The sequence below is a fragment of the Euprymna scolopes genome, chromosome 7 (assembly GCF_053919585.1).
Source record: "Euprymna scolopes isolate OS-2025 chromosome 7, ASM5391958v1, whole genome shotgun sequence".
NCBI classification, from domain to species: Eukaryota; Metazoa; Mollusca; class Cephalopoda; order Sepiida; family Sepiolidae; genus Euprymna; species Euprymna scolopes.
The window spans coordinates 23,969,464-23,997,259 of NC_136488.1; the positions used below are offsets into that span (position 1 = coordinate 23,969,464).

Genomic DNA, 27,796 nt, shown 5'->3' on the forward strand with positions numbered 1-27,796 from the left:
TGCAATTCTCTATCTATATAAAAGCCAAGTACGTCCAAGGATGGAGTACTGCTGCCACATCTGGGCAGGAGCTGCTAAAAACAGCCTATCCTGCCTTGACAGAGTACAAAATAGACTTTGTGGCTTGGTGGGGGATGACATCTTCTCTTCCCTGCAACCTCTTTCCCACAGAAGAGACGTAACGAGCCTGTCTTTGTTCTATCGTTATTTCCCTGGCAAGTGCTCGTCTGAGCTCCATTCTCTGGTTCCCCCCCCTCGCCAATCTTTTTCAAAAAACACCCGACTAGCTGAAACCACCATCAATAATTTCCCCCCACTCCTTATCTGTGCCTAAATCAAAACGTTGATTCCATGAACAAAGCTTCTTTCTTAGAACTGCATGCCTGTGGAACTCTGTTCTGCTTGCCTATTTCCGTCCCGACTTCAACCTGGATGTCTTCAAGTCCAACAGAAACAAATTCCTGATGAACCGCCCCCTTAAGTAAGACACTTTATAAAATCTTCCGGGCCTTGATAAGTGGTGACTACCTTGTAAAAAAAAAAAAGAAAAAAAAAAAAAAAAAAAAAAGGAACCACATGTTGTTTGCTACCAAGATGACATACTAATTACAGAATCATCAGACACGGAACACTTGATCACCCTTGACCGAGTGTTAAGGAAACTCTCAGAATCTGGTCTCCGCATTTGTCTGGACAAGGTCAAGTTCATAGCATTGTCCATAACCTACTTAGATCATTGGATTGACTCGGAAGGTCTTCACCCTACAGCAGAAAAGATCTGTGCCATTGCAATGAGACCAAACTTAAGGCTTTCTTGGGCTTATTCCAATTCTATGTTAGATCCAATGTTGCAGATAAGTTGGGCACCCTCTATTATCTACTGAGGAAAGGTGTCTCTTGGACGTGGGGCACCACTCAATAAACAGTCTTTCAGCAAGCAAGATGCATTGCAAACCACAAATGTCCTGGTTCACTATGACCTGAAGAAGGAACTGGTACTGACCTGTGATGCCAGTTAATATGGTGTCAGGGCTGTTTTGTCGCAAGTCTTTGCTGATGGTTCAGAGAAACCTGTTGTTTTTGCTTCGAAAACAATGTCACTGGCTGAGAAAAATTATAGTCAGTTGGACAAAAAGGGACTGAGTATCATCTGTGGGGTTAAAAAGTTTCAATACTTATTTGGATGTGCATTCTGTATCATTACAGATCATAAGCCACTCATCAGCCTCTTTAGCCCAACAAAGCCAACACTGGACACCTTGCCACTAAGAATAATATATTGGTCACTATTGATGAGTGCTTACGACTACACGATAGAATATAGCCCTGGTTCACACATCGTAACTGCTGACGCAATGAGTTGTCTTCCCTTACAGGAAGCGTTAGATGTCCCAAAACCAGACTTTATTATACATCTCATAGATCACCTGGACAATTCCACTGTTGACTTGACTGACATTTGTGCTCATACACGCAAAGACCCCATCCTATCTAAGGTTGTTCAAGCCACACAACATGGAGGATGCAATCTCCCACATGATGTTCCGTACTTACCATTTCACGCTCGTAAAAATGAACTAAGTGTTGAAAGGGGGTGCCTGCTGTGGGGTTCACAAGTGGTAATTTCCCACCGTCTCAGGCAGAGAGTGTTGGACGAGCTTCACCAATGCTGCCCTGGCATAGTCAAGATGAAGACCCTCGCCCGGAGCTATGTATGGTGGCCTGGAAAGATGCCGACATCAAAGAAAAGGTGAACAACTATTACTCTTGTCAATGCTCCAGAGGTTTGCCTGCTAAGGCACCACTACACCCCTGGGAATGGCCAGCTGAACCTTGGCAATGGGTTCACGTTGATTATGCCGATTACAATGGCCAATACCTGCTTGTCATTACAGATGCACATTCAAAATGGGTCGATGTCTACACAACAAGTGCAGCTACTTCATCCACTACAATGGAAAGATTGAGGCGCTGTTTTGCTACTCATGCTCTCCTGGCATTATTGTCAGTGATAAAGGCCCATGCTTCACCAGTTCAGAATTCGCAGAGTTCATGAAACGGAATGGTATCAGACACAAATTTGTCAGTCCACATCATCAGGCATCAAATAGTCTAGCAGAACACTCAGTTGGGCTGGTTTAAAACGGTATACATTTACTCCAATAGTTTCTTCCCCAGAACCGCAAGACTCTGGAATTCCATTCCAGGTCCCTGCTTCCCCAACAGTACTGACGTGCAGAAGTTCAAGTGTAACGTGAACCGACACCTTGCTGCCCAAATCCCTACATAGTACCCCAGTAGTTGTTTCCCCTGATAGTAGCCCCCTACACCAAAGTGGCAATTTGCCTTGTTTGGGGTGAAAATGTAATAAAAAAAAAAAAATAAAATAAAAATATCGGGGGAACTCTGGAAACAAAAATATCCCGTTTTCTGCTGACATACCGGACAACACCTTACCCAACAATGGGATCTACCCTGGCAGAGTTGTTGATGAGGCAAAGATTGCACACCAGTCTGGATCGCATGAAGCTCGCTACCTCAAGTGTTGCATGTAACAACCAAGAAAGTCAAAAGTTCCACCATGACAAATCTGCCCAGATGCGTTCATTTGATGAAGACCAAGCAGTATTTGCACAGAACTTTGGTTCCGGACCCATGTGGTTGGCTGGTCACATTCTGGAAAGAGTATCTCCCTTATCCTTTCTAATCAAATTGCAGGATGGCCGGTTGGTTCGTTGTCACCAGGATCACATCAGGTCTCGTCGTTGCACCACCAAGCCAGCACCTCAATCCCCAATTGAAAACAATTCAGAATGCATTTTCATGGAACTAAACATGCCTCCAGATACAGCAACCGAAAATAACACACATCCACAGACTCCATTGACACATGGGAATTCGCCTGATTATGAGCAGCCAGATATAGAAGTGGGTGAACATACCCCACCAACCCAGCCACAATGATTGGGCCGTACAATAAGACTACCAAATCGTTTTAGTCCGAATTGACTAAAGATTGAACAATTACCTTTTACATATTTTTAATCTTCAAAACACAAAAAAAAGAGTATTTTAATGGTCACATACTGAGGCATAAAAGTGTCACAAGGGCAGTCTACCCTGACCTTTTTCCCATGATAAATGGACCTTTCTTTTTTTTTTGGGGGGGAGGGAGGTGTGATGTACATATGTACACAGGGGACTATAATAGCCAGACACTGGTGAGACACCGGGGGGGGGGGGGCTTCTAGCTCGGGCTAAAACAGAATGTAAATGCTTACGGTAGAATCTCGGCTGAATAAAATCCAGCATTTGCATTCTCTGTGAGAAACACCACATTTTTTTTGGGGGATATATATCGATTTAAAATGTTGTCATAGTATAATCTTGCTTAGAGGTCAAATAAAAAGTTGACCTTTAGATGTAACCTTTAATCATCTCAAAAAGTATTCTTCTTCACTTGAAAACAAAAATTAACACATTTCTTAGTAGTGTGGCATAATATGCTCAAAGATGGTTCAAATAAAACATATGTTGAAAAAGAAAAAGCATTTGAATTTCATTAATTTTACTGAATTCAGACAAATTCAAAATGTTAAATTTTAGCAGCTGCCACCTATTTTAATATTTTTGTGTTCCCCAATCTGGTCAGTTGTATATTTTCAGAAATCTCTTTTAATGCTGATTAATGGTCTAATTAGAACTAGTTGGAATTTGGCCCAATTCAATAAAATCAATAAATTTGGCCCAATTCAATAAAATCAATAAATTTGGCCCAATTCAATAAAATCAATGAAATTCAAATCAAATGATTTTTCATTGTAACAGGTTGTTTTCTATTTATGCCTTAGAGACATTTCTATAAAAATATTAATAGAATTAAGTAATTATTTGATTTGTGATATGATTTAAAACATTTGAACGATTTTACAATAAAATTACAGTATAGTTAACAGACAAGAAATCGACCCCCCCCTTCAAAAACCAAACAAAATATACAAGAAATAATGCATTAAAATTTAATTTTCGGTGCATCTACAAGTGAAATATGGCAGTAACATGAAAATTTTATGAAATACTTACATGCGATTGAAAAACATTAGCATACAACACAATGTACAAGAAATAATTCAGTAGATGTATAATACTTACATAAATTAAGTTCTTTAGAAAAAGTAGATCTGGCCTTTGGGCTTATCCTCATCTCACACCAAAAAAATTTTAATAAAAATGATTTATTTATGTTCATATTTATTTAATAATAATAATAATAATAATAATAATAATAATAAGAAGAAGAAGAAGAAGAAGAAGGACTGGAATGTTAGGGAGGCTTAGTGCCACTCAAATTCCAGTATAAACCAATGGCCACTGCCAGCGAGAAATCAATGGTAATTGGCTGTTGCGATGACGCAAATTTATTTGCAAATGCTATCGAAGGAGGTGGAGAGAGCTGGACGTATGGGGAGACTTGTTGTCACTCAGCTTCCAGAGAACACCACAGGTTTCCAATCAGATCGGTTGTTGACTTGTGTGAAAGCTCCATGTGAGCCAATAATAATAATAAAAACAGATTTGGAAATCTGGAGTGAATGTAGTATTATGGTGATTGAAGATTCTAGCTGGGAAAATGATTGACATATATAAAGTACAAAATTTTGGAATGGCCTAGTACCTAATTTATTTTTTTTATTTTACAGAAATGAATAGATTTTTCGCAGTGTAGTATCTGTTCAGATGATACACTTGTTAATCTGTTAATAGTCAATGTAGGCAACTTTTATTTTTGCCTACTACTGTTACATGAAAGGGCTGTCCCCTTCTCATGTAAGTAAGAAGGCAGACTAAATAAGTGAAAATGATATTAGGATAAGGCTAGAATCGAACCCTGTACCAAGTGTTAAATGTAATAGAAAATGGAATGTTAGAAATTAAATCCATAGTTAATTCTATTAGAAATAGTTAACTATTATTAATTCTATTAGAAATAGTTAAATATTGCTTATGTCGGAAAAAGAGTCGATTGTCCATTCTTTTAGAAATCTAGATATTAAATATGTCAGTTAAATGAATGCACAATGCAAGTTTAAATATATTGTTTAAAAATAGGTTAGAATTAGAATTGAGGATTCTTTTGTTTGCCAAAAGTGTGTTTGGACAAGCATTTGTGAATCCATGTGAAAGTAGTCACATTGGAAAACACACTTCTGACGTCATAAACAAAGGAGATTTCTCAATATAGGAATCAAGGGTTTGAAGTTAGAATAGAGTTGATGAGGATCAGATATTGAGAGCAGATCACACACGGTGATAGTTGGAGAGGAGAGCCCCTTAGAAGCGAAGGGAGGAAAATAGACCATGTAAATCAAAGTTTGAATTCCTGACATCACCGATCAGTCGATTGAAGAATAAAGAAACCAACTATGTTTGTAACTGTTGTCTCGTGTCGTCATTCCTTACGACAAAAAGGTAAATGTGTTTTTATTATCATCTTGTAACGAACTTTGTACAACCCTTACAAGTAATGTGTCCCCTCCTCTGTGTTAAAAACTTGCATCATATATCCCAGTCAGATATAAATGTCTCCCTCATCATCATCGTCATCTATTCTGAGTCCCCGTTATATATGCCCCCAATATGTACCCCTATGCAACACAATAAGCGTGCCCCTTTTTGGGGTAACTGGTTTTCCCCTTACATTAAAAACAACCTTGTCTCACATTTTGTTCTTATAAGAAAGCAAATAAATACCATTGTTCTTTTTAATACAAGTGATATTATGCTGAATTTACGCCATTAGTATTCTCCATTTTAGAAGAGTTATGTAAAATGGAGGAAATCAGTGATGTTTCATAAGATGATTCAAGGAATGTTTTTTGATATAACATACATTACATTAATGATTTCAAGTTAGAGGATAACTCTAAACTAACTCTAACCTTGAAACCTAACCGTTACTTTAATATTAAACTCCCCCTACTCAAAACCCAACCCTTACCAAACCCTAACTGTAACCCTAAAATCCAATCCCTCTACTAATCTTATTTGTAAAAAATATCAAAAAAACACTAAATTTCAAGAACCCTCCTGAGTATCTGCTTCCCTGACTGTAATAATCCGCAGAAGTTTAAATTTAATGCGAAGAGATATTTTGATGCACAACTCCTTACATAGTATCCCTGCAAATTTTTATTCCAAACAGTAGCCTTTTATGTCCAAGTGACACAGTGCCTTGTTTGGATTGAAGGCGTAAAAAAAGAAAGAAAAAAAAAAAAAGAACAGCGTAACCTAAACCCAAATTTTTTTTCTTGTTCCTTTAAATTTAATTTATTTAATGTTTAATTTACTTCAATAAATTCTTATTTTATCATTATTCTGTTATTGTATTTTGTTTATTGTTCCAAAAAACAGAAAGAAAAAGTTCGAATTATCTAAAAATTTTAATTATCTCCCTTGGAATTAATGTGAAAGGCTTAAAATGGCGATGATGGCTGTATACTAATAAAAGTTGAATTTGTTAAATATTTAAAAAAAAAATACTAGATTATTTTCTGTCAATTTTAATGTACTCTAATATTTTTCTATCACAACAAGTATTTCATAAACTCTTTCTATTGGGGTGTATATAATGGGAAAAAGACGAGAGTCATGTTGCATGAAAATCACCCCTGCTCAGGTGTATGCTATCATAAAAAACCTTGACACTTCAAAAGCATGTGGACCCGATCTCATCCCGGCTGTGCTATTAAAAAAGTGCTCAGCTGAAGTAGCTCCAGTTCTTTCCAAACTCTACAAATGCTTAATGAATCTTGTTTTCCTGACTGCTAGAAAACTGCTTCAGTGGTACCAGTTTTCAAGAATTCTGGCGAAAGAACTGACCCATTAAATTATCGCCCCATTAGCCCTCTCCCACGTTTTGCCTAAATATTTGAGTTCATAATTAACCAAGCTGTAGTCCATCACCTTACAGATGCTAAACTTCTGACTGCCCAACAATATGGATTTAGACAAGCCCGTTCCACAGTAGACATCCTCACTATAATCTCTGAACGTATATACCATTCACTGGACAAAGCAGGGGAGGGCAAAGCGGTAGCTCTAGATATATCTAAGGCTTTTGACAGGGTATGGTATGAGGGTCTCCTCATGAAAATTAGATCATACGGCATCACTGGAAGAATACTTAACATAATTAAATCCTTCTTAGACAAGAGAAAAATCCAGGTTGTCCTCGACGGTCGTACATCTAAACAATATGATATAAATGCGGGAATACCCCAAGGGTCTATCCTTGGACCTCTATTATTCCTAATATTCATAAATGACCTCCCCAACAAAATTGCCTCTGAGATCGGTATATATGCTGATGACACCACGCTCTATAACAGGCACGACAGGAAAACAAATGAACACATATCTAAAGAAATGGCAGAAACACTAGAGGATGACCTCCAATCAGTAGTGGAATGGGGTAAAATATGGATGGTCACATTGAATGCTGCCAAGACTAAACTTGTTTTCTTCAATAATTACAAGAAAACCCTCTCTACCACCAATAGCAATGCCCAATGACTCTTTATCTGAAATTACATCTTTCAAACTCCTTGGCCTAACAGTCGCAGGAAACATGAGTTGGAACAATTACACTGAAAGCATTGCCAGGACCGCTACGAAGAAGGTAAGCTCTCTCTACCGTGCTAGAAAACTACTAACACCCGAAAGTATTCTGTACCTCTATAAGGCCACCATTCGCCCATGTATGGAGTATTGTTGTCATATTTGGGCTGGTGCATCTGCTACTAGTCTCTCGCTCCTAGACAAGGTTCAAAAGAGAGTCGCCAATCTGATAGGTCCTGAACTGTCATCTAAGCTTCAGCCTCTGTCCCATCGACGAAATGTTGTATCCCTCTGCCTGTTCTACAAGTATTTTAATGGTGAATGCTCTGACGAACTGCAGGCACTTGTACCCCCCACGATGTAAACACCCTCGACAGACCCAACAGGCAGCTAAATTCCACCCCCATGCAGTAGAGATCCCTAGATGTAAAAGATCTTTCTATTCTAGTAGTTTCTTCCCCAGAACCGCTAGACTTTGGAATTCCCTTCTGGGTTCCTGCTTCCCCAACTGTACTGACATGCAGAAGTTCAAGTGTAATGTGAACCAACATCTTCCTGCCCAACTCCCTACATAGTACCCCAGTAGCTGTTGACCCTGATAGTAGACCCTACACCTAAGTGGCAATGTGCCTTGTTTGGGATGCAAATATAATAATAATAAAAAAAAAGAACAAAACAAAACAAGTTAAGAGGCATACATTCATATTTTATGTGTTTAGGAATGGAGGATTACAGCAATAGAATGTTCCTGAATACTAAGAGTTCTTGTAGAGCAGGGATTAGTCTTTAGTTGAGATAAAGAAGAGTTCTGATGTCGACAGTGTTGCATGAGTCTGAAATATTGTATGAAAACTTCTCTACTCAATCATATGCATTATATTTTCTGAATAAAAAGTTATTAGAGAATGTTCATTGCTTTTTATATTACTAGAAAGAAATCGAAAGAATGTTTAAATATTGTGTGTGTATGTGCGTGTGTTTATTGCGATGGATTTTAATCAACTTTTTAGTGCCAGCAGGCCCCCAATGAGATTGTTGTATGCATGCTGTCAGTTCTGGATTCAAGTATGGAAGAGAGGAAAAATAGAGAAAATATCTGAGTTGAACCTTTTCATTTACTTCATCACGTGCTCAACTCACCTGAGAAATGACGTATGATTGGACAAGCTGGGAGGTAAGCTGCTTGTCTGTGCTAATCAGTTTTGAGCTTCTAAATAGAAGATATTTAACTATTAAACCTGCAAAACATTCTCGCTAAAGTTGCACACAAGCTAACTTCCTATGACCTGTATACTTTTAAGGTATGTTAATATAATACCCGATTTATATGCCCTTGATATGAATCTCCCTACCTTTGCATGGGGGCAACTACTCCAGACTGAGCTTAACTGTCATGGCGATCAAAATAAAGACACTGACTCACATTGTAAGTTAATATCGAAATGTAGTGTCCTGTTGTCATTCCCACACATATAATATTTCATATTCTAATTATACACCAGTAGATTTTGTTTATTTTCTGATTTTTTGGGTGATTATCAAGGCTCCACGTGGCAGCCATTATTCTGTCGTTCTTACTTAATAAACTTGATTGTACTTTTGTATTGAACTAAAGTTGTTTAGTTTTCTCCCACAGCAAGAACTTAGGCACCAGGGTCGGAAAGTAGAATTGAGATGTCAGCACCCCTGAGGAGGAGCACTGACTTGCAAGAAGTGCAGGGGGGGGGGCAGCCCCATAGGCATTCCCCAGTAAGGGAGCCTCAGGCGATTAGCAATAAACTAACTCCTTATCAAAGAGATAAGGCAAGACCTGGAAGGGCGGACCTCTTAGAACTGCATAGACCTAAACTCACACTGCAAAATCAACAGGGACTAGGTCATTACAAGAATGGTCTAATCTCTGTTGATTTTTGGGGGCCAAAGATAAAAATCCCTAAAAACCTATCCCGGTAAGGATAAGAATAATTAATCTAGCCTTCAGTACATTTATTTGTTACTTATTTGTTGCTTTTTTTTCACCCCATTTTTGTTCTGTCGGATATTATAAAAGACAACATTTATTTTTTGAACTGATAAAACATAAAAAAATGCTTATGATTTGTTATCTCCAAATTTTTCTCCCTTAAAATGTTTGGTTATGTGCCCTTAAAACTAGTCCGAAAATTGGTGATCATTTTCTGTTAAATTTATATTTGAAAGTGATCCCTATTCAAAATAATAATAAAAATATTTAAAATTTTTTACTGTCAACCTTTTCCGGAATATATATATATATATATATATATATATATATATATATATATATATATATGAGCTCTATTATAAGCTCTATTTCCTATTTGGTTTTATCAAGCTTTTATATCTGGTTGAGATTACTTTATAAATATTAACTTTTCAATATTTATAATATACTTCAGTTTTGCCATCTTGGATTATTTTGGTAAACTTAACTGTAATACTTATTTCATTTTAAAATCCCCGAAACAGTGTTTCATGGTAAACAACTGATGATCCCTTGAAAAATAAAAAAATTGGTATTATAGTAAATTCGAGAGAGTTGATGCAGTGATTGCAGGTGATTAAATGACTTACTGACTTGATGGTTTTTTAACGAATGATAAAAAGTAATTTTTTGTATGGTTTAAAATGTTAAAAACTTCAAAGACTATATATATATATATATATATATATATATATATATATATATATATATATATATATAATGTTTATAGTAGCAGGCCGCCTGGCATTGCCCGGTCATAAATACGCTTAAATATGATATTTTGATAAATGCAGATTTCGTATTTATCATTATATTATATTGGACCCAATATATAGTAATGATTTAAAAAGAAAATGACTTGTATGCCACCACCGAGAATCGAAACCAAAATATTTAGCTTACGATTTACTTTTTCCTTTGACATTAATGCCTGAGCTGTGAACACATGTTTGCTGCAAGGTTAAAAAGTAAAACATTAACTAATAGCTATTACGTTACGCAGGCACATTCGTAATGCCATTGTTTAACCTTCACCTGGCAAATTCCATTTATTTTAATTTTCACACTTTGGCACCCATTTTCCCCAGCTAAAAGCCAAATATAAAGTTTCACATGGGTCTGAATACTGTATATATTAAGTTTTATGTCTGTAGACCAAAAACTGACAGAAGAGTTTGGTAGGAAAATTTTTTAAACAAATATATATACACATACATGCACATATATATATATATAGAAGAAAGTTTGTGTTTACTATAAACTTTTTACGCACATATTATGCAAGTATAAATCATGTAGAACTTCTGAATGAATTACACGTAATAGTTAACTAAAGATGATCATCCCATAAGAAAACTGAAAAAACTAATAGGGAATTAATTAAAATGAATGTTTAAAAGAATATGCAAATTAACTAGATCTTTTGCAGATGAATGCAATTCCACGACCCATACATAACAAAGCTGTATTTTTTTTTATAAATAAATAGAAAAAAATGGGGTTATAATATGAATATCAATACCCCCCTTCAACTGCGTGTATTTTTTTTTTATCCTTTAGAAGCGTTGACTGAAATTTGAAAAATAAAATGCGTATTGAATACGTTTGAAGCCAAATTGCAACGCGAAATTACTAAAATAAAATAAAATAAACACTTGTTTATTTTAGTAATTTTGCGTTGCAATTCGGCTTCAAACGTATTCAATACGCATTTTATTTTTCAAATTTCAGTCAACGCTTCTAAAGATAAAAAAAAAAACACTCAGATTATATATAGCAACCAGTGATTAAAGCATTTAGAGTTAGATTCTAAACATAAATTAGAACTTACTTTCCACTTTAACAATCACATATAAAATAACAACTTTTAAAGGTTTTAAGGTATTCTGAAAACGAATATCGCATTTAAATTAAAATTTAAATGCGATATTCGTATTCGTTTTCAGCATACTGAAAGCCTATGAAAGTCGTTATTTACAAGTAATTAGTAAGGTAGAAAGTAAGTAAAAATTTAGCGAATTTTATTTCTGGAAAAGAAATAAAATCTTAGAGCAATTTTGAAATAAGGTGAATAGGGTGAGATATTTTATTAGTCTCTATAATACAATTGAACCAAGTTAATTTATAAATTGTTTACTCATAGTCATGTGAATTTAAAAAGTTCCCAAGTCACGTGGAATTAATCAGACTAAGGGAGTCAAAGTCAACAAAAATGAAATAGCACATGAGAAAATATTTGAAATTAAAGAGTGGAGGACAAAGGTCAAGGAGAGAGAGAGAGAGAGAGAGAGAGAGAGAGAGAGAGAGAGAGAGAGAGAGAGATCACATGTTTTTTGTTTGTTTATTTATTTATTTATTTATTTATTTTCAAATCTGATTGTCGCCCCTTTCTATATAAAGAGCAGAACGCTAGATTCGTCTATGCACAATTAATTGTCGTTGCTTATTGTTGTGGACTGAATTAAGGTAAGTCGCCTCTTTATTCACTGAAATTACTTTTTTTTTTCTTTAATTAATTAACTTATAAACGTGATTTTTATTTCTAATGGCCTGTATTTACTGTCTTATTTACTACTGCTGTTAAGTGTTTCTATTTTCATTTAAATTACTTGAATGAAACCACGATAAAATCAATTCACAACACTAGTAAATTTTGGGTGCTTCTACATTATTGGGACTAGATTTTGTAGTCGATAGTTTTCCGATAACCCCCCCCCCCAAAAAAAAACAATGGTTTTAAATGATTTGGTCAATGTCAAGTTTCTTTCCAACTCCTCAAAAAACTTTAAAATGACGACTTTTATAGGTTTTCGGTGGTGCTGAAAACGACTATCACATTTAAATTTGGGGCAGATGAGTAGTTTTCATGATATGAAGAAATTACTTTTTCAAAAAGTGGGGGCTCACTTTCCTATATAAATTTAACGGAAAATGAGCACCCACTTTCTAACCACCTAGTAATTTATTTATTTATATAAAACAAATTTGACTGTGATATTCGTTTTCAGCACCCCTGAAAACCGGCGCTGTTGTTTTTTCGTTAATTTTTTTCATAATTTAGGACGTTAATTATGCTGTCAGAATTACTCTTTTCTCATAAAGGAGGTACTGCCTCGGAGAATGACCATCTGAGACCAACCAGAACAGATACTTTCAATTATTAATGTATATACAGAGAAATTGCTGTGTTATTCTTTTTTTTAATTATTCGCAAATAAGATTATCCGACTAGTGCAGTGCACTTATTGATCCGTGCTGAAATAATAACGTTAAAACATTCTTAACATGGAGAGGGTGTTTTGTACATACTTTAACAGGTAAAATCCATTGAAAGCGGTCGGTGGTTCTATGAGAAAATAAAGCTGTGTACGCATTATAAATGTTTCTTTTCTGTGTCTTATGTTATACATTAGTACATTAGGGGTCATTTCGAGTTAAAAGTTTATTTACTGCACTCATCTGGACTAAAGAAAATCATGATTTAAATGTGTATGTCTCGTCTAAATAACTAACGATGAATATCTAATATGGCCGACAAGATGGGTGATCAAAAAGTCAGATCGAGCGTCCGTACACCGCGTACCGAAAAACGAAATGAGACTAACGAAATAAGACCTCATTTGATCTCATTTCGTTTTCCGGTACGCTCGATCTGACTTTTTGATCACCCGTCTTGTCGGCCATATTAGATATTCATCGTTAGTTATTTAGACGAGACATACACATTTAAATCATGATTTTCTTTAGTCCAGATGAGTGCAGTAAATAAACTTTTAACTCGAAATGACTCCTAATGTACTAATGTATAACATAAGACACAGAAAAGAAACATTTATAATGCGTACACAGCTTTATTTTCTCATAGAACCACAGACCGCTTTCAATGGATTTTACCCTTTAACATTACACTTGAATAAAAAAAAAAAAACATTTTTTTTTTTTTTTTTTTTTTTTTTTAGATTAGGTCCACCTCCACAATTTTCTTTTAAATGACACCTTTTACAGGTTTTCGACTAGGCTGAATACGGAAATCGTATTGAAATTTTGCAGAAATAATTAGTTATGAGGCATAAAGTTGTATTATGCATTTTATTCTTCGGCGGCCTCTTTTTTACGCGCGTGCAGTGTCAGTCATAGATAAGTACGGCACGCGCACGCGCGTAACAAGATGGCCGCCAAAGAATACAATACATAATACAACTTTTATATCTCGATAACTACTTTTTTCTGCAAAATTTCAATGCGATTTTCGTATTCAGCATAGTCGAAAAACTCTTTACAGTCGTCATTTAAAAGAAAATTGTGGACGTGGACTTAATCTGAAAATTTACCAAAAAAACATAAAACTTTAAACTTGGAAATACAATTTAAAAAATAGCGCGGATCAGTAAGTGCACTTGCACTAGCACCGATTATCCTTTAAAATGGATTTAACTGCATTATTTATATACATAAAAAGTTCATTATTTACAAATTAGGCACAAGACCATAAAAAATGGATATTATTTTACTTCAGGCCCTTCTCACGTTCGTATAGAAATCTACCTCTTTAATGTCTTGATTAAACTGTACAAGTACCGAAATATATTTGTAGATTTCGGTGTTTTCAAAGAATATAACCGTTTCCGTCGCAAATTTACCGTTTGCATGGTGTTAACCTCTGAACCGTGGGACTATTTCCCACCATTTTACAGCCTTCGTTTACGCTACGCGCGAGCATACACGAAGACTGTTATTTGTGTACTCGCGTACCAAATTGTCTTCTCACATAGCGTAGTAATCTTTGGGGAACAATTTAAAATTAGATAAAACAAGTAGTTTGTCAATGTTCAACATTACGCCAACTGAAGACGCCTTAACATTTTCTTAAAAAATGACGACTCGATTGGTTTTCGGTTATGCTTGAAAACAAATATCGCAGGGAAAATTAGCGCAGAAAGAGTTTTCGAGATACTGTATTTTGTTACGTAATTTCTAGTAGTTTTATTTGGCCGCCATCTTTGTTTCAATGAAATAGTATATTGAGCATGCGCGCACACGTTGCCAGACGATCTGTGTACCTATTTACAATGCCTCCCCCACGGGAGAGTTAGACACCAGGGTCGTTTTTAACGTGAAGAAAAGGTACAAAAACAAAAATTGTCTCGATCGTGAAGGACTGTTCCTCCACTGAACGAGAAATGGAAGTGCAACATCTGAAGAACAAATACTACACTTTGATCTTGGCCAAGTGTAGCAACGCAATTCCGAAAGCCGTTCTTAACGTGGGGAGGTGGGGGTGTTTATTCCGAAAGAAATGACGGTGAATAAACGTTTGCATCTCGTAGACTTTACGCATGCTTACTATCCTATTTCACTGAAACAACAAAGATAGTGGCCAATTCAAACTACTAGAAATTACGATGCATAATAAGGTATCTCAAACTATTTGTCTGCGCTAATTTTTCCTGCTATAGCCGAAAACCTAGAAAAGTTTCCCATTTATCGAAAAATGTTGAGGCCTCTTCAGTTGGCGTAACTGAACTTTGACCGATCAACTCAAAATCTACTTGTTTATGGGTGTTTTCGGGTGTGCTGAAAACGAATATCGCATTTAAAATTGGTGCCGGCAACTAGTTTTCACGATACTGAAAAAATCCTTTCCTGCATGTTTCATGTAATAATGTAACACAGTGGCCATATTTATTTAGCATAAAATATCGCATTTAAATTTCCGCAAATAAGTAGTTTTCTGGATATCAAGTAATGTAATTCTCTAAGTTGTGGCCATTGTTGTACACGCGAGCATATTTTTGCCGCGCATTTATATCAAAGAATTACATTGCTTGATATTCAGAAAACTACTTATTTGCGGAAAATATAAATGCTATATTCGTTTTCAGCATACCTAAAAACCTTTAAAAGTCGTCATTTTAAAGGAAAATGTTAAGGTAGAAACAAAGTAAAATTTTACAAATATGGCTGCCGGCTGCCCTGTATATTACTGCATGAAACATGCAGAAAAGTATCTTTTCAATATCATGAAAATGTTTCAGTCATTTGTATTCCTAGTTTTGCATATGAATTACAAAATATCTGATATTTCCCCAAAACTTCTTGGCTTTGATGGAGGGGAGACTAAAACTTGCTGCTATTGTTTTAAATGATCTGAAATAACAGCATGGGGAGACTTGATTCCAAATGTTTCTTGTATGTTGTATCTTCCCTATTTGGTTTTCATCCATGAAGTAAATTTCAGTGTATAAAGATTGATACTGGAGATATTCATCATCATACTCTATTTCTGAAAGAGGAGAGATATAACATATGAGAAATATTTGGAATCGAGTCTCTCCTTGCTGTTATTTCACATCATTTGAAACGATAGCAACAAGTTTTAGTCTTTCCTCCAAGGTCAGAAGTTTTGGGGAAATATATATATATATATATATATATAATGAACAGCTCGAATACAAAGTGCAATAAATCCAATTTATTAAAAGTGAGAAATTAAACTATAAACAAACATAAAGACAAACATATCAAATCTAGACTTTGATTAGTATATATTTTTGTGGTTGATATGAAAAATTATTTCGGTATCAGATTTTATAAACAAATATAAGAGTCTGATAATGTTTTAATAAAACATGTTATATCTCGTGATAGATAAAATGTTTTGATATAGTTTTGCAGTATTCAATTAATACTTTCTTTCCCTGTGTATATTATCGACCCCCTTTGAATCAAATTGTTACTTGAACACCAAATTCTGATATTGTTTACATTAAAACATTATTTCACTTTTCTTTCCACTTTTTGCTTCCATTTTTTTTTTTTTTTTCTAAAGTTACAGTTTATTCGGCACTTCTGCACTATTGGGACGAGATTTTGTAGTTGATAAATGGAATTTTCAGATAAAAACAATGGTTTCAACTGATTTTTATTTTTTTTATTTTTGTCAATTCGAATAAGTTAATGGTAGCTTCCAAATTATGGAGTTAAAATTACCCGAATATTACTGAATTATTAAACAAAACAACTTTAATCGTGTTAGCAGGTGTGAGAAATTAATCTCACAAACTCCATACTCCCTGGCTGAGGCAAAAATAATTCCACAATTACAAAACCATATCTTTTTAAACTCAAATTTTATTCAGTTATAACATCAAAGAAAGGTTATTGGTCTGGGTACAATCTTTGCAAAACAGTGGGTCAGTTTTGCCTCTCAAATTGGGAGCCAGTAGTTATCTTTTGTTGGAATGGTAGCATGGTTTTCCTTCGAAAAGGTCCATGATAATTCATGGTGTTCTCGGCAAGAGTTCTGGTGCCTTTAATTAGGCATACATCGAGTCCCTTGAGACCCTAATTGAATTGAGAAAAGTTCAAACATTTAGGTGATATAAGCATGAAGAAATTGTTGCAACTCCATTCTTGATACGGCATTCTTCTTGGAGCCGACTTTTGGGGAGTCTCTCTTGCCGGGTGTTTTTTTTTCGTAGATTGAAAAACAAAATGGATGTTTACAAAAAGGCGCCAAGTAATTATCTTGGTCCATACAAATTGACCAATCATAGGCTGACTACAAGAAATGTGCGTAGGCGGTTTAAAACATGAAATGTCACTGTAACTGGAATTTCTCGCACAGGTGAAAATTGCCGCCATCTTGTTTGAATCAAAACGAAAAATTAACTCCCTTTTGAACTCTCCTGTGTCTTATGATTGTTTTCATCAAATTTTATTTTTATTTTTTAATTTTCTTTAATAGACAATTTTCTACCTTATCGATTTTCGTAATTTGTGGATATAATCCTCATAAAATATTTTAGAATACAGGGAATACGTAGATACCATTGTTTTCATGTGAAATTCAGTATTACGATTTCCGAAATCTTGTCCCAATAGTGTAGAAGCGCCATAAATTCATTGGGAGATTGTGATCTGTAGCCTGTCAAACAGTTTTTGCATGAGCTAGTTTTATTTTATTTTAAATAACTTTAATTCATCAGTTGGGCATTTATTACTATAGACAAGAAAACGAAAAAGTGGCCAAACAAATATATAACAAATAAACGTTATCAAAAGCAACGGAAGTTATTCTTCTACCTACCTGGATAAGTTTTATTTTTTTATTATTTTTTTATTATAAACTCTATCACTCCAGACAATCATGTTGTCACTTGAAATGTAATGGGCTACTATTTGAAATCATGTCTAAAAGGAGACTGTGGGGAGTTGAGCAGTGAGATGTCTGTTCACATTAGACTGTAGTTTAATAAAGTCGGAAGCAGGAAACAGAATTCCTAAAATCTAGCAGTCCAAGAGGAGAAATTTTAAAGCATAAGTTACTCTTCTACCTAACTGGATAAGTTTTTGGTGTTTTAACTTATTTAAAAAATTTATTCAGTTCAAAAAACGAGTATTGTTTAGTGTAAGAACAATAAAAAAAAAAAATGGTAGTAACCCACCCAATGTCACGGTAGGATTTATTGAAGATTTCTACTAGTATGTTTAATTTTCTATTTTTGAGCGAGTATCCCTCTCATGTCGATCATTTTTTTTTCTTGTCTTCTTCCAACACTCGATACTAGTTTTTTGAACGGAATAAACACTTTAAAATAAGTTAAAACACCAAAAACTTGCCTTTGATAACATTTGTTTATAATATACTTGTTTTTGACCACTTTTTGTTTTTGTTGTCTAGTAAAAAATGCCCCATTAGTTTAAAAGCCTCTTTCTAAGTGGTCTTTAAGTTACTATTAGTAGCAGTGTTTATATTTAGTTCTCTCCCACCGCATGACACCAGGGTTGGAAAGTGTGATTGAGAAATCAGCTCCCCAGAGGGCCACTCTGACCACCAAAAAGTGCCTGGGCAGCCCTGTCGGCATTCCCCATTGAGCATGCCTCAGGCGATTAGCAGTAAAATAACCCCTTTCTCAAGGAGAGAAGGTAAGACCTGGAAGCGTGGACCTAGAACTGCAGAGAACTTTACTCCTACTGCAAAATCAACAGGAATGGTCTAAGTGCTGTTGATTTTGGGGGCCTAAAGTGTTAAACTGTTACTCTTCACACACACATATATATATATATATCTGACATCAGAATTTGCAATTCTGTTCAATATATCATTTTTTATATTGACTTTTGTGCCACCCCTCATCCTTGTCGAGGTAGCTTCATTACAAATTTGGTGCGATTTTAGTCAGTGGTTTTGAAGCCAATGGTTTGGTCTGATTTTCCCGCAACTGATGGTCCAGCATCTCTTTTAATCCAGACATGATCATGAGAAAGAACTCTTCTAATTCTGTAATTCTCGCTAATTCTGCTGTCGAATAAAACCATGTTTCTGTCATCCCATCAAAACCCTTGTTGGCATGGCGATGACACAGACAAGCATCTGGGTTGATCAATTATTTGTATCATATCATCCTCTTATCCAACTGCTGCTGGTACATTTATCCCCCCCTCTTACCACTTCTCATTTCATTTGCCATTCTCCCCCACGTATATATTCAATATGCATGCTAGATTATCAGAATTTTAGTATTATGCAGATGTAACGTGCATTGCATAGTTTTCAGAGGAAGATGAAATTTGTACAGTAGAGAAATGTGTGCAGAATGGGATACTTTGATGGTAATGTCACGTTGAAAGAATACATGAATCCTTGAGTTAGTAGATGTAGAACAATTGAGGTAGTAGAGTTCATTCACTGGGTAAGGTCAAGGAAAACGTGGGAGGAAGTGAGAAGAATGGATTTGAGAGATGAAGTCCTGGCAAGAAATATGTTAGTTTGGAAATTAATTTCTAAAAGCCATCCAACACATGCCAGTATGTAAAAGGAAAATTCAACTAAATATGGTGAGTTGAACTTATTGTTGGTCTCCCAACAAAGGAGGGATTGGACCTAATAATTCACTATTGTTCGTTTGTTTGCACTTTTCTCAATAACCACGCCTTGGATTTTTAAAAAATTTTGCACAAATATTGGTCATGGTGAAAGTAAATTTTTGCCAGAATGGATTCTCTGGGATAACTCTGGTTGCCCTCCCCAGGGGGCATTATAGGAGTAAAATTGCCCCCCAAATCGTTCATTTGTTCGAACTTTTCCCAATAACCACACCTTGGATTCTTTAAAAATTTTGCACAAACATTAGTCATGGTGAAAGTAAATTTTTCACTCGTGGAGGGGGACCCCGCATGCTCGGCTTGTTCAAATAGAAAATTATTTTATCCTAAAAACAAGCTTCATTAATTAACACATTAGTGCTCATATTCTCTAATTATTACTAAAGAATCTTTTGTACATTTTTTTTACATGGAGTTCACCACTTATCAAGGCCCAAGGGCCACTTGGGGATAAGGGTTATTGTGTGTACAGTAATCAGTGTGATAGTGTAGTAATAGTATTGGAGAATTGATAGTGTCATTACTTAAGGGGGAGGTTCATCAGGAATTTGTTTGTGTTGAACTTGAAGACATCCAGGTTGAAGTCTGGAGGGGAAACAGGCAAGCAGAACAGTTCCACAGGCATGCAGTTCTAAGAAAGAAGCTTTGTTCATGAAATGTACGTTTTGATGTAGGCACAGATAAGGAGTGGGGGAAAATTATTGATGGTGGTTTCAGCTAGTCGGGTGTTTTTTGAAAAAGATTGGGGAGGGACCAGAGAATGGAGCTCAGACGAGCACCTGCCATTAAAATAACGATAGAACAAAGACAGGCTCGCTACGTCTCTTTTGTGGGAAAGAGGTTGCAGGGAAGATAAGAGGGCATCTCCCACCAAGCCACAAAGTCTATTTTGTACTGTCAAGGCAGGATAGGCTGTTTTTAGCACCTCCTGCCCAGATGTGGCAGCAGTACTCCATCCTTGGACGTACTTGGCTTTTATATAGAGAATTGCATCAGCAGTGAGATATCTTCTAGAGCGATAGAAGGATCCCACGATTTTCCCAGCATCCTTGGCAACAGATTTGATATGTGTTCCATTTAAGATCAGTAAAGGTCAAACCCAGAAGCTTATCAAAACATGGGACCTCCCCTAGACGAGAGCCATCCATTTCAATTGATGCCAGATGGGGATCAGAGCGTTTATGATGTAGAGATAGGAGCTTGGTCTTAGATGCATTAAAGGTAACTAGCCACCTCTTCCCCCACTGTACCACACGCTCAAGATCAGAGGAGAGAGAATCAGAACATCATTTATGGCCTTTGTTGATGTGTTGCCATAGATGGTCGTGTCATCAGCATACATGTCAACGAAAGATTTTAGTATATTTTGGGAAATCATTGATGTAGATCAGGAAGAGTTGGGCCCAGTATGGACCCCTGAGGGACTCCAGCATTAATACCGTGGGCCTCTGATTTCTGCCCATCAACCACTACTCTTATGAGCCTATCAGAGAGAAATGATTTAATGATCGAGAAAACATTTCCAGTTATACTGTAGCTGGAAATCTTGTGTAGTAGGCCTTTATGCCAAACCTTATCGAAGGCCTTGGATATGTCAAGAGAAATTGCCCTAGAAATGAAGCCTTTGTCGAGAGATTCGCTAATCCTATGAGATATAACCGTTAGCACATCTGCTGTAGATCTAGCAGAACGGAAACCATATTGCGTGTCGCTAAGGTTATTTCTGCTGAGGTGGTTGATTACTTCTCTATTTATTGTGGATTCCAGCAACTTACTCATGACACACAGGAGACTTATTGGTCTGTACTGAGATGGAGATGACTTATTACCTGAATTCTTAAATACAGGGCATACTGATGAGGTTTTCCAGGGTGTTGGGAAGCACTTCTCCTTAAGGCAATATTAATATTATCTGATACTAACATATTTTAATGAAGTTGTTTTTAATATATAATAATTTTCTATTTGAACAAAGAATTTGCTTTGGGTATCAAGCATTTATTTCATTATTACAATTTAGTAAATTGTTTTTAATCTTCTCTTGTTGAATAAGTAGGACTTTCTCACATGCGAGGCTTTTCTCTCTACAAATTTACTATCGGACCATGTATGAAGTACTGTTATCATATTTGCGCTGATGGTTCTTGATCGGGTACAGAAACCTATCTAATTTAATTGGCTCATCCTTTATTCCTCTCTGCAGCCTCTCTCTCACAGACATGATGTTGTTAGTCTGTCTATTTTTATAAATACTTATATATTTATGGCATGTGTTCTTAAAAATTGTCTGATCAGTTCTCTGCTTCCTTTGTTCCAGCTCGTTTGACCCGTTGGTTCAGTGGTCTCCATCAATTTGTTATTGTAATACAGTGTCCTATTCAAGTATTCCTATTTTAGCCACAAAAATATTAAGAGAATATTTTTTTAAACGAAAAATTCTTTTTTTGTTAGCAGTTATTATGATTTTACTCTTTTTTTACTTCAAGCAAGGCACATTACCAAGTGGACATAAGGGGGCTACTATTTGAGATTGTTTATAGGGGCTCTATGTAGGGAGGTGAGCAGTGAGATGCCTGTTCACGTTACATTCAAACTTCTGCAGGTTAGTACAGTTAGGGAAACCTGTAACACGAATGGAATTCCAAAGTCTAGCAGTTTGAGGAAAGGAACTATTAGAGTAGGTACCTTTCTGGCATCTAGGTATCACTACATTGAAGGGATGAGGTCCTGCTGCTTGTTGGGTTAGTTGGGATTATTTATGTCTGGGGGAGGGGTGTACAAGTGCTACGGATTTGTCGGAGCACATTCCATTAAAGTACTTCTACTTTTTTTTTTTTTCTGATAAAACCCATTTCGTTTATACATTTATTGAAGTGATCTGTACACCCGTCTATGAAATTTATATGAAATACTTAAAACCTATTTTCATTTTCAGATCAATCATGGAATCTACTTTATCTGTGCTACTTTTCGCCACCCTGTGTGCGACGTTAGTTTCCTGTGCTTCAGTTGTCCAGATGAATATGGAAACGCCTATGATGAGGATGGTCAATGAAATCAACAGCTTGCAAACCACTTGGAAGGTAAGCATCATGTTTGCAGTGACCTTACGTTCTTTGATACAGGGAAGAGAATTTTCATGACAAAATTAATGTTTTTCTCTGGTTAAGGAGCACAAATAAACTAGGATACTTAAATTTTGTCTTTTCAAACTTAAAAGAAATTACTTTGATTATGTTGACTCTTTGAAAGATTACAAACTTGACATATTCACTTTGTTCTTTACTGTTTTCTGTTCAAATCAAACACATCAAACATTTTTGACATGATTATCTCTTTCCATGAAACCAAAGATATTAATTATAAATCAAATTTAATGTATAGTGTTAAGTGAACTAAATAATATATGTATATTTTTTATTCAATTCAAATATATCTCTACTATTGCATAAAAGGAACTTTATGAGTTTGTTCCCTATGAACTGAAAAATGTGAGGCTTTTTATGAAATTTCACATGAAGGTACTTTATGCGCCTGGCAGTGTTCTTAGATAAGTTTGTATTAGAATGTCTTCAATAAGTATCGATAATCAAAATAATCCGCTAAAAGGAACAGGCGATTTTGATCAAAGTTAACACCTACATAGCATGACATCACAAGTACATTTGAGAAGGCTTGACATATAAAATTAACAGTAGGTTCTTTCATATGATAGGGGCACATATGAAATGAATGTTTCTGTTTAGAGCACAAGTGAACCATGATACTTGACTTTCGCATTTTAAACTTTAATTTAAGCTGTTATACATAAAATAATTTTATGAAATCAACAGATTCTCTACTGCAATGTAGACTACAATGTATTGTGGACTAAGTCACTGCGGAGAGGCATGTGAAGTTTCCTCACAGTGTAGTGCATTGCGATGGATCCCCAATTAGAGCAGCAATCAATTAAATTGATTGAAAATTGGGCAATTTCACTGATGTCAATGACAATAAAAATATGGGAGTGTGAAACGTTCGTTGAGCATAATTCAATCTCAGGCAATGGCAAGTCTCCCTTCCTCACCCCTCCCAACCCTCAACCAGTTGCTGTAATGACATGTTGTTGATGTTTTGTAAGCCCACAAATAGTTAAAATCAAACACATTATGGGCATTTTTCTTTTTATAAGGAAATAACTTAGACCAAATAGCATGTCAAGTGGACAATAAATACTTTTAATAAAAACAAAGCTGTTCAATTGCATCATCTCAGTTATTTATTTTAATGTGCTAACAAATAATTGCTAATCAAGGCCCAAAGGCCACCAGAAAATAAGGGATAATGAGCTTCTCTGGTGAGATAACACCATAAGGATTGATAATGATGGTTAAAACTTGCCAGAATTTGATTATTTAAGAGCATGGCTCAACAAGAATTTGACATTGGACTTGAAGATAACCATATTGTAGTTGGCACTACCATAAATTCTGATTTATTTGTTGGTGAAGCATATGATAGCAAAAATCTACAGAATATTTCTATTAATAGGAAGAGTATAACAAATAAATCAACCTATTCATGGGTGAATCATCTTCTGTCCACAGATGTAACAGGGTTTTACTATTCATACCTTTGCTTCACTATTCAAGCCATCTCTGAGTTTTATCAGCATTCATGCAATCTGAGCTAGTCAGCCTAAAGTATTTAAAATATTGCTTGCGGAATTCAATGTTATTTGAAATAAATTATAAAATTTAGTCAAAATTTTCAGTAAAGATTATATGAAATCCAAATATAGATCTAAAAGATATGCTAAAACAAATCCTCTTTTATATATACTGGCTCTTAAGTAAGCTTGAATAAAACAAACAAAAGAAAACATTTTGTTTATTTTACATAAAGGTGTTCAGACTAAATACTAAATAAAAAACGACTTATTACTCTAAAATTGTAAATATTTTTAACACTAGATGAAATTTGAATAACAAAATTAAAATTTTAATTAGAAAATCTTTGGAAAAAGTAAACAATATTTTTCTCAGACTTTTTTTTTCTAATATACCCTTTTATCAGTCAAATTTAAGAAAAGCAACTGTCCTCAAGTTTGAAGTGAAAGAAGTTTGTTTACTTTTTGTAGGAAAGAACAAAAATTAATCTGCTCAGTAACCTATTGAATTTTATGATGGTTACAAAACCAAACCCCATTTCCTTGTAAAATATGGCAACACAAATGTGTAATAATCCAGACTTAAAAAAAAAAAAAAAATGGTTTTTGAATTTCAATTATATTTTATTTTGGTGAATATTAATATATTTTTTTTTATTAAAGGGACTTATGTAGTTTGTGATCCATCATAGCTGCTTTGAGTATTTCTGAACTAAATAAAAACAACTTGGTTGAATTAGATTTGCATTCAGTATAGTATTACCTTCCCAGTTTTTTTTACTCAACATATGGGATTCCATAGTTTGATTTAGGTGAATGTTACAAGACACCAAATTTCAAAGATAAAAATATTTTTGGTTTGTTGACAGATCAGTGTTTGCCATAACCCCCCCTTTTTTTTAAGTACCCTTAACCTCTTTTTTTTTTTTTTTTTTTTTTTTTAGTATATATGCCAAGGGGGCACAAGTGCTACGAGTTCATCAAAGCATTTTCCATTAAAGTACTTGTAAAACTAACACAGGGATGCAACATTGTGACTATGGGACAGAAGTAGGTAGGAGCTTGGCCGATGGGATGAGATCTGTTAGATTTGTTTACTATATTGTGTCCTTTTGAAATTTTTTTATTTAAAAATATTTTTACTTAAATTTTTTAATGAAAATCTCTTTGGACAAGGCATGAAGCCACTTGATGTAAGGAGCTAAGAAAATGAAAACAAAAAAGCTTACTCTCTCAAGGTCAAAAACTAGCCGATAATACATGTTAGATGAATAGATTCGGGCCAGAAAACAGCAATTCTTCCCTTGTTATCAGAAACGTTAGTCATGGAATGTGAGGATTAAAGGACAAAATAAGGGAACTGAGACTCATGAAACTGAAAGTAAAGTGAAGGTTCAATTTCTACTTTGAAGTTATTTAAAAAAAAAAAAACACCGTTTGAAACCAATTAGGCAATTTTGATCAAAGTTAACATCTTACAGTCTTACATAACAAATACATTTGAGAAGTTTTATTACCACACAAACCCAAAAGCCTGATCTATAAAATCAACAATAGATTCTTGGATATTATAGGGGCATGTTCGAAATGAAGGTTTCTGTTTAGAGCACAATTGAACGACAATATTACTCTGTCAGTTTAAAACTGACAGAGTAATTTTGTTGAATTAAATGTTTAAGTCAAATATTTTGTAAAAAAAATCAATGGTTAGCTTTCATTTTCTTAAGCAAAAGAATCTAGCTAAAAGATATGATTGTCAAAAGCCATTAAACTTATCTCCTTGAACTTTTATAGATAAAGTAGGAAACAAATCTTGTCAATTGTTAAAAAATTAAAAACAATTGACTTTGATCTGTCAGATGACAAGCCACATTATATTTGTATATGAAAGTTTGATATAAATGACTTTGAACTCTTAACTGGGGCAACTTGTATAAATGAAATCGATGAAACTGCCTATTTTTCAATCAAATCGATTGATTGCCTGCTCTAGTTGGAGATCCATTGCGGTACACCAGGAGGAAGTTTTACATGCCTCCCTGCAATGACTTGGTCCACAAGACATTGTGGTCTACATTGCACTGTAGAGAACCTACTGTTGATTTTATAAAATTATTTTTTATATATAACTAGTGGGGGTACCCGGCGTTGCCCGGGTGTTTGGAGGTGTGTATATAGGAGAGGGTTACCCTGTTTTAATATTAGAAAAAAAAAAAAAAACACTGTTCAAAAAAAAAAAAAAATTGGAAAAAACAAAGCAAAACAGCGAACAAACGTAAAAAAAAGGTGTAAAAGAGGAAAAAAAGTTCAGGTAGGAAGATAGGCTCAAACCCGAAGCATCGCGGCTAAGGCGAAAAAAAAAAAAAAAAAAGCCTGACACGTTACCCCCTACGCCAAAGAGACATACAATTGAGAACGGATAAAATTAAACCTTTAAAAACACTTGCAGGTGGTTTAAACTAGGTCAAACATGACGTCATTGTCGTAATAGCAGGAGGAGAGAAAATGAAGGAACGATTTTTTTCGGCATCCCTTCTTGTAGAAAAGGGTCCAGTTTAGGGTGAAGTAATTAATGTTTTTGGCCAATTTTTCGATATTTGTCGTCCAAGATGTCGAGCTTCAAAATGATACCGAACTCATGAAAATCCATTGCCTCTGTTGAAAGTTTTGTCGAGACCTACAAACACACATTTTCACTTATTTATATATATAGCTTAATGCACATGCGGCGATAGAAAAATGTTGAATATTTATCTTTTCAAAGTCGAGCAAATTAAATAGACAGGCGACCCCCGTTGTTAACTTGTAGATATTATCATTTAGACGTGATATAAAAAGTTTTAAGGAATGAGCCGACTGAGAAGTCCAGCGAAAAAAAGCTTTTTACAGACATACACAAAGAGCGAACATACATACACACATTTTTGCTTATATATATATGGCTTGAATTAAAGCTTAAAATATAAAAATGAAGTATTGTCGTTCAATTGTGCTCTAAACAGAAACCTTCATTTCGAACATGCCCCTATAATATCCAAGAATCTATTGTTGATTTTATAGATCAGGCTTTTGGGTTTGTGTGGTAATAAAACTTCTCAAATGTATTTGTTATGTAAGACTGTAAGATGTTAACTTTGATCAAAATTGCCTATTCCTCTTTTCATTGGATTATTTTGATTATCAATACTTATATCAACATTTCGATACAAACCTACCTAAGAACACTGCCAGGCACATAAAGTACCTTTGGTTGAAATTTCATAAAAATCGGCCCAGCCATTTTCGAGTCCATAGGGAATGAGTACAGTTTCTTTTTATATAATAGAAAGTTTCATAAAATCAGCAGTAGATTATTACAGTGCAATTTACACAACATATTGTGAACATGAGCTTCTTCCCTGTACACAGTGGTGAGTTCTTGAATAGAGCAAACAATCGATTTGATTGCAAAAAAAAAAAAAAAAAATAATAAAAAAAAAAAAATAGGTGGTTTCATTAATTGTAAAAGTATAGGAAGTGTAGACAGATGCAATGAAGTTATCGAGAGAATGCATACCATAATAGTATTTGAAGAAAAAACCTATATTAGCAACGTTACATCTGTCAAAGAGTTTGCAAAGAAGATAGTGGGGACAATT

At 35.0% G+C, this 27,796-nt stretch overlaps 1 protein-coding gene across 1 annotated transcript in view; it reads left to right on the forward strand.

The window, feature by feature from the left end:
- Nucleotides 1-11,909: 11,909 nt before the first annotated feature.
- Nucleotides 11,910-27,796, forward strand: part of LOC145279650 (cathepsin B-like) — a 33,050-nt gene continuing 17,163 nt past the window's right edge. Inside the window, exons 1-2 of the mRNA XM_080130879.1 lie at nt 11,910-12,085; nt 22,443-22,590. Coding sequence (XP_079987005.1) covers nt 22,450-22,590 — 141 coding nt within the window. The 5' untranslated portion in view covers nt 11,910-12,085; nt 22,443-22,449. The remainder of the gene's footprint in view (nt 12,086-22,442; nt 22,591-27,796) is intronic.